Source organism: Limulus polyphemus, unplaced genomic scaffold (genome assembly GCF_000517525.1).
Source record: "Limulus polyphemus unplaced genomic scaffold, Limulus_polyphemus-2.1.2 Scaffold1221, whole genome shotgun sequence".
Classification (NCBI taxonomy): domain Eukaryota; kingdom Metazoa; phylum Arthropoda; class Merostomata; order Xiphosura; family Limulidae; genus Limulus; species Limulus polyphemus.
The window spans coordinates 291145-299661 of NW_013666831.1; the positions used below are offsets into that span (position 1 = coordinate 291145).

The 8517-nt window shown below is 30.6% G+C and overlaps 1 protein-coding gene across 1 annotated transcript in view; it reads left to right on the forward strand.

Annotated features, from left to right (window-relative positions):
• Positions 1-8517, forward strand: part of LOC106462671 — a 285178-nt gene that overhangs the window by 267915 nt on the left and 8746 nt on the right. Inside the window, exons 11-14 of the mRNA XM_022389990.1 lie at positions 1223-1403; positions 2487-2558; positions 4452-4532; positions 6647-6932. Coding sequence (XP_022245698.1) covers positions 1223-1403; positions 2487-2558; positions 4452-4532; positions 6647-6932 — 620 coding nt within the window. The remainder of the gene's footprint in view (positions 1-1222; positions 1404-2486; positions 2559-4451; positions 4533-6646; positions 6933-8517) is intronic.

Here is an 8517-nt window from a genome sequence, read left to right on the forward strand (position 1 = left end):
AGACATAATACATAAAGAAAGACCACAACACATAGTTTTTAGACTAAAAGATGTAAATTTACACAAAAGAATGAAGGTGAATGAGGATGTCTATTTGTTTGACATCAATGTTCTTCCTCTTTTATTCAGTTTGTTTGTGTTTTTGTTAACAAACATAATTATAAAAAAATTTATTGTGGTGAATGAAATAATAATTTGATCTAAGTAAGTGTTGTTGTTTTTCTTCCTGATTTGTAAAAAATCCTTACATGATAGAAAAAAAGTATTATTATTTTTGAAATCTGTGTACCTAAATTATGGAAAATCTATTATTACAACCAAAACGACTTTTATGAAGTTTAAATTCACAGCCCTGTTTAATCAGTTGTGAATTGAAATACACTTGCACTTTCCTGCACATTAATTAACAAATGCTGCTTTATATATATCCACTGTTTTGAGGTACATGATGGATTCTTCTTAGTAAAGATACATAGATAACAAAATGTTGTCATACATTTATGGAGATACACATTATCTTAAAGTAAAGAATTAAAAATCATTATTTTCTGTAAAGCTCTTTCTCTGATATTATCAAATCTAGTAAAAATCATAATGGTTTCTGCACACTTTGTCATCAGCTTGTCAGTTATACCTTATCAACATGTGCTTCTTTTGATCATGATGTTTAAATTATTAAGTAGAAGGTGAAATCTTAACTGTGTGACCTTCACATGTTCATACAACTGTTATTAGTAAAGTTGCTTAAGAAAAACACAGCTTTGTTTTGATTCACAGGAGGCCATAGTAAATAATAAGATTATTAAGATAGATACTTGATACAGAGCAACTGTGTGTTCTGTAGTTTTATTCTTTTTCCAAAGGTTAATTCTTTTTAAATGCATCACAAGTAGTAAATGGTTATTAGCTTATTGTTTATTTTTAAAAAATGTTGGTAATTTATAAAGATCAGTTGTATTAGTATGCCTTGAATGAGTTAGAATAAAGTTTCACTAGAAAAAAAAGGTGCAACATTGTTTAGGTTCAAAGCACAAGATTTATCTGTTTGGGTACTTTATTCACATTGTCCAGATGATTAGTTTGTGTCTGAAAACATGACAGAGATAAATGTATAAACACAAACATGTTCTACTACAAAATATTGTAACTGAGCAATTGGTAATTAGGTTTTAGAAGTATGAAGAAGTTTTATCATAATTTGTTGTTTGGATTCTTTCAAAAGAAATCAGGCAGGTGGTGTGCCATGCATGTACGAATTGCCTGGGAAATCTACAACCACCAGCAACATGGCTCTAGTGGTAAACTTCCTTCTGATCTTTTACGACCTCCTACTCATTTACTTCCTTCCTTGGCTCGACCACATGAATTCTCTCCATTTGCTTCTTCACTACTGCCAACTTCTGGTAAGGATTATTTTGTTTACCCTCAATACTATCAACATAATGTAATCTTTACTCAACTTCTTGCTTTCCTCAATGTCATAGTATTTATGTTCACCATTGTTCAGTTACTAATATTATAGCTGTTTAGTTTTTATTGTGTTAGTTTTGTTTTTTTATTATTTGTTGCTGTCATGAAAAACTGCTTAACGTATTTAAAATAAATAACTATTTGACTGAAGATGAAGTAATTTTAAATCAGATAATTTTACTGATTGGCAACTACCATATACTAGACTTTTTTATTTTTAATCATATACTATAAACATTTTTTTGACTTAGAGCCTAGAACCAAGAAATTCAATCCAAGTCATGTGCTAATTTAGCTCTTGATGTTATTCTATAACAGGAATCAGTATCTATAATCTTCAAGGATTGCCTTGAGTGAGAGATTAGCTTAGAATCATTGCTTTCAAGAAGAGAGTTGTGTCAGTTTTGAAAGGGTCAATACCTGTCATGACGGGTGCATATTTGTCTTGGTCTTTTGTTGCATTTGCTAACAATGTGTTAAGGTGGTGTATGTTAATTTTAACACAATTTGTCTTCTGCTTAAGTTAATTTAGTTTAATTTATATTCTGTTTATTTAACATTCAATTTGACTATGTCAACTTAGTGAAGTGTAAGGCAGTTGATGAGTAAGAGTAGTTGTATTTGTCAAGCTTCTCTGCCTCTTCTTTTGCACCACCAACCATCTCTTTATATAGGGTAGTTTACTTTTGTGGCATTATTTCTCTAAACCAGGTATACCACTCAGTTGTTAGTCAAATACTTATTTTCATGATCAGCTAATAACTAATTAGTCATTTTGGTACACTTGATTTAAAAAGTATGGTTCTATCTTAAGTTTTAAACGTAAAGCTTACAAGAAGTTTTGTTTCTGCAAACTTAGGGGAGACATTATTTTATACTGTTTTTTGGTTTCTAATTTAAATGTATGTTTAATTTTTAGAAAGATGAAAAGCATATTAAGGGGCTTACACTGTGTATAATTATGCTTATTAGGTGTTACTAATATATTTTTGGTTTTTTCTACACCTTTTTTTTAGTTTCCAGTCACAGTAGGTCACTGTATGAAGGATCACATGCTAACAGTTTCCTTAGTCCAGTGCCACATATAGGTATGTTACTCATAATTTTCATACTTGTGAACATTTTTAATTACATTTGGATATACATCTTGAAATAGATCAGGATTTCAGTTAAGTGTCCATATGATTTTGAGCTTGAAATCTACTGGTACTCAAGTTCCACTATTCCACTTCAATTTTCCACATTAATTATAATTATTTTCAAACTAGATGACAGCAGAATCTTAGTTTTACTTATGATAAATATATATTATTATGGTAAATTAAAAAATTATAAAACTTATAATGCACGTAATTATGCTCAGTAAGCTTAGTATCATAATTTAATGTCTAGGCTGAGGTGTAGAATTTGTTGTTATCAGATATTATCATAGTTTGTTACATTTAGAAACCTGGATAACAAAATAAATCTATGGTTGATACTTTGTTCTCTTTCTATTGTAAATTTGAGAGTTTTAGCATCAAATTTCTCACTTGATTGAATGTATCAGTGTTTCAATGCTGTAAAACAAGATTAAAGGTTAATCTCCCATTCCTTCTTAAAAACAACAACAACAACAATGGATTATGACAGTTTGAAAATTCAGTATTTAATATATTGTATTAGGTAATGTACATGAAAATTCAAATTAAGGATTTATATTGTGCCCTAATTACATCTACAAATAGTATAGGACAAAATCACGGGTTAAAATATAGGTGTTTTTGATATTTGTCATTTCTATAAAATCATGCATGTATATAATAGCAACATAAAAAATATATAAAAACATATATAAACCAAACAACATCAAATATATACTCAAACACTTTCCTCTCTATGTATTTTTCTATTGATGCTCCTATCTTCAAAATATTTCTTTCAATCAGTCGATGGATGAAGTCTCATTTTTTCGTGAAATTACCTCACTAAAAGAAAGAGTTTTGTTCTTAATAATTTTTTTTCTCAGGTTGACTGTTTAGACTAAGGTATCAATGTTGACATTGCAAAGAAATTTTAGGAATTGCAAGAAATATACAATTTTCCTGTAATGTACTCTTGAAAAGAAGAATTTTTTCTACTATTAACTGTTCAGGAGAAACAGAGTGTAATAGACAGACATTTGGCTATTATTTATATACAGATACTTGAAAAGCTTGTATAAGATGGAAAGTCTTGTGAATTTGAAATGTCTGAAAAAATTTACTTTGTAATTATATATATATTCCAGAAACTGTATATATTACTGGAAAGAGAATTCTTTATTAAACTGTGGTTGCATTGCATCTTCCATTAAAAAATTATCAATTTGTTTGAATACTTATGTACCTCATAATATTGGATGAAAATAAAAACACAGTTTTAACACTTGTCATCAATACAAAAAATTTATTATTGGATTCTATTGTTCATTGTCATATACATGTATATGTAGTGGATACAGTTAATATAAGGAAAGGCTAAATAAACATTTGAATGGTAAGGGTTGGCTTTGAGTGTTCTATACTGTATTGTTTAAGTTTAGCTTAGTGGATGGGATGGCCTAGAAGTACCAACAGGTCCCTTTTGCTCTTAAATTAAATGTATAATATGTGCGTGTGTGTGTGTGTATATATATATATACACACACACACACACACACACATAGTAACCCACAATAACCGTTACACTAATAGTTTATGACAAGTAAGTTTTAATGTAGAAAACACCATTCTGACGACAGCAGCATTGCATGGTTTATGTCTTAGCATACAATAAGCTGTAACAGAATAATGCAATTATGTTAAAGGGTTGGAGATGGTTTGTTTGGGTAAAGTATCCACTTAAGAAAGGTTTAGCTTGTGTGGGCAGAATGCAAGAGTGTCAATAATTAACTCGGCTAGTTTATTGCTTATGTAGTATTTATACGTTGCAAGTGATACAGATATCAATTTCTTGAGTAGGTGTTTCACCTTTTGGTCGTCCTGGTTATTCAGCATTTGGGAGTGGACCTTCTAGCTCCTATCCTGAACTTGGACCTCTAGGTTTGTATCAAGATTTATCATTATTTAAAATTATTTTGACAAAGATATTTTTCTTTACAGAAAAAAACTGAATATTTAGGAAACGACATAGAAGTATTTATAATAAATACTCTTCTAGATCACAAAACAAGTAGGTTTATAACCTAAGCCCTTTCAAATGGGTTAGCATGGATAAATGAAGAATAAATAGGAAGAGTGAAAGTTAGTGATCTTCAGGAATATCATAACTCTACCAACTTACTATGAAAACATAGAAATGTTTAGGTTAGTTTTCAATAGGAGTGTTACATGTATAGGTATATTTAAAACAAATACAGGAATGAGGTGATAAAAAGTATTATAAGAAATAAAATAATTAGAGGGGAGAAATGAACTAGAGATATGGTTATGGATATATTACAAGAGTAATATGAAAACAAAATGTTCATCAGATAGTTTAAGATAAATATTTATATGGATAAAGATTAAAAAGACATTATTAATTGGAATGAAAAAATAATTTTAAAAGTAAGCAGTTAAATACAGAGAGGTTATAAAGAAAATTCCATACTGTATTTCCTGGTGTATAAGACGATACTTTTTCTCTTAAAACAATGCCTGATTTCACCCCTCATCTTGTACATAGGTTCAAAGATAGAGTTCCAGTAAGAACTCTCTGGTTAAAAGTATATTTAACCAAAACTACATTGTTCCTTTTACTTTGTTTGCTTTATTGAGTAAGTGCATTGACATCATGCCACAATATTGTAATTGTATCATTTGTCTCGCTTCTTCATAACTAGAAGTTATTTATCTCACATGCTAGTTACAATTAATTAAGATACTGTTACAACAGCAGAAGTCGCGTGACGGTGGGAGCATGCACGCTGTAGTTTCTCGAATTATCGAGGAACCCCACGAATGTCCGAGTGTTTGCTAGACGCCTTCTTTTTTAGTATATAAGCCTGGTGAGAAAAACCATCGGGGATTGGAGAGATAGCTAATTGGGTCAAGCAAACAATATGCACTGTAAGTAAAGTGTGTGAATCACTGTGATTTATAGCATGTGTTTATAGCAAGTTGTTAAGTTAAAGTGACTGTAGAAATTCTGTGTATTACTAAAAGTTATATCGAGAAAGAATAAACTGGTTTAATCAAGAAAGGACTTGTATCCCTGAAGTTTCTCAGAAATAATTTCTACTGGAAATTAACAAACAAGCAGATACGTAACAATACTTTTGATTTGAAATGTATTGATCTCATCTGTCATACTAAATATTGCTAATATTATATCTAAAAAGTTAGTTTCTGTAACATACACTAATTTTGTAAACATGTTTTTATAGTAGACCACAATATCTTAAGGTTTATTATTTTTTGTAATAGTAAAGGAGCTCAACTGTAATGAAAACTTTGTAATATTGTATATTACATGTTTGTGGCTTAAGTTAGGCTGCATTGAGCTATCTGTAGTGTTTGAAGGGCATAAAGAACCATACTTGATTTTAGGTGAATAAAAATTTCACCAGTGCCACAATGAAGATTCTAAGTGCTATTTATGAAAATATGGACATAGTGCATGATCTTTCAAAACCAAATTATACTGCATACTTAAATTGCTTTTATTTATCTTGGGCCAAGCACAGCCCAAAGGTTAGTGTGCCAGACTGTGGTTATGTGGGTCCATTATTCCCATCCATTTAGCTGAAAAACAAAACAAAATCATGCTCTGGACTTTGGGGTTTGAATGCATTATAAATCCTACAATTCGGTCAGGCAAGAACAGCCTAAGAGTTGATGTTGACTAGCTGTCTTCCCTTTAGTCTGTCAGTTCAAACTTGGGGGGTGGCTAGTGCAGAGTTTGCCTGACAAGCTTTGCACAAATATCTGAAAACAAACAAACAATTTATTTCTCTTCTCTCTCTCTCTCTAATAGGCTTGAGATTATTCATTTAAATGAATTAATAAAATAGGTATTTATAGTATAATAACAAATCAATTCTTATTTCAAGTTTACCAGTGAGGATTAAGAAGTAATTAAGATTACTTGTACTTGGTAGTTTGCATAGTGTTGATTGAAACATTTAATTTTTCTAACTCATATTTAGTTTTCTATGTGTAAATGATAATTGCAGGGCTTGGTGGTAGAGAGTTAGCTACTTCAAGTGTTTCTGGCTTAGCAGGACAGGATCCATGGATCCAAATTCATAGAAACTCCCACACCTTTGGACCCATATCTGCAGGGACTAACCACATTCCCTGGGGAGGTTTGAAGGCAGAAGCAGAAAGAGAACGAGAAAGAATGCAACAGGAAGAAAGAGGACTGCATCGAGAGCAAGAAAAAGAAAAACACAAGAAAGCAGAAGTGGAAAAAGAGCGAAAGGAAAAAGAAGCTATGCAGAAGAGTAAAGAATTGGAAAGGTTGGTGTAATAGTATGTAAAGTAAAAAGGAAAGAAATTTACTCAATAAATTGTTGTAGGTGACATTTTAGATTTTAGTCAAAGTGTAAGAATTTAATTCCCCTAGGTATGGTTTATCAATAAACAACAAAACACGTCAAATGAACAACCAACTTGCACAGAACTTTATTAGAGAAATTTTTGTAAATACAGAAACCACAATATGTACAAGAAAAATCCAAGTGTCTTACAATCATATGACAATTCCAACTTATTTTCATTTTTAAAGATTACTTTTAAATCAATATAAGCTCTATGGTTTAAAACATATCTTTAAACATGAAAATGAATTACAACTTTTTTTTCATACTCAAAGATAAAGTATCACGTTTGAAAAGATCTAATGTTGTGAGTACATCAATTACTAATGACCATTGATCACATCAATTAGTATCCTGTAAAATAACTGATTAATCAAAACTATGATTAAATCAATTATTGTCACAAAATAATCAACAAATCAAAATTGATGTTTTCAATAATTTCAACTATCCAAATAATAAAAATATTATCATTATGATTTCTCATTATTATTTTCGATTAATTCAAAGTTTTTCAGCTTAATCGATTAGTGTCATGACTCATGAAAATAATCAACTAATCAAAATCAGTGTTCCAATAATTACTATTTTCAATTATTACAATTATACAAGTAAATCAAATATTACCTAATTAATAAAAATAATACACCATTTAAACCAAAATTATTTTTGCTGCAAAAACAAAGATATTTTGCTACAGGTGTTGGTGTTGTCATTTAAAAAGAATGTTACTTTAAAATTGACTTGTACGTGTTATAACATAATATTAAAGGACAACAAGGGATCTTTTAGTCCATGTAGGCCATCCTATCCATTACATTAAGCACTAAAAACTCATAGCGAGCCCTTATGATTCAATTATTTATCAAGCTTTTCTATAAAGTCCCTTAAATTAACTACATCCATCACTTCTCAAGGCACCCCATTCCAAAAGCAAACCATCTTGTTAGAAAAATAAAGCTGTCTTAGCTGAAGATGACTTCTAACCTGCCAAAATTTATATTTCTGTCTCCTAGTCTTACCATCCTCACCATTAAGTATGAAAAAATCTTAGAGAAATGGTGCCAAAGTGAATGCGAGCAACTGTAGTGTGGGGTCCAAGGGCCCACCTTAGGGATGCTTCCAGAAGCTCTATGCTTTTGTGTAATCTGGAATAAAGAAATGTTCCTAAAAATTACTCGAAAATCATCTTGTATACTTTCAATGCTAAATGTTCATAAGTGGGGTTTGAAATTATACTTCACATTGCAAGAAATCAAACTAACAAACTTCCTATTTGTGGGCTAAAATTGTCAGGACATTTTTTTTTTACTTTCATTGAAGAGGACATGACCCTCTTTGTCTTCCCCTCCTGGATCCACCAGTGCTCCTCAATACCAGCAACACCCAAGAACTTAATGTCATCAGCAAACTTAAATAATCTGTTGACCATTCCTTTATCTATATTGTTACGTCTCTGGTCATTAGTTAATTTTCCGTAAAAATTCTTTCCGAAGAAACTTTAG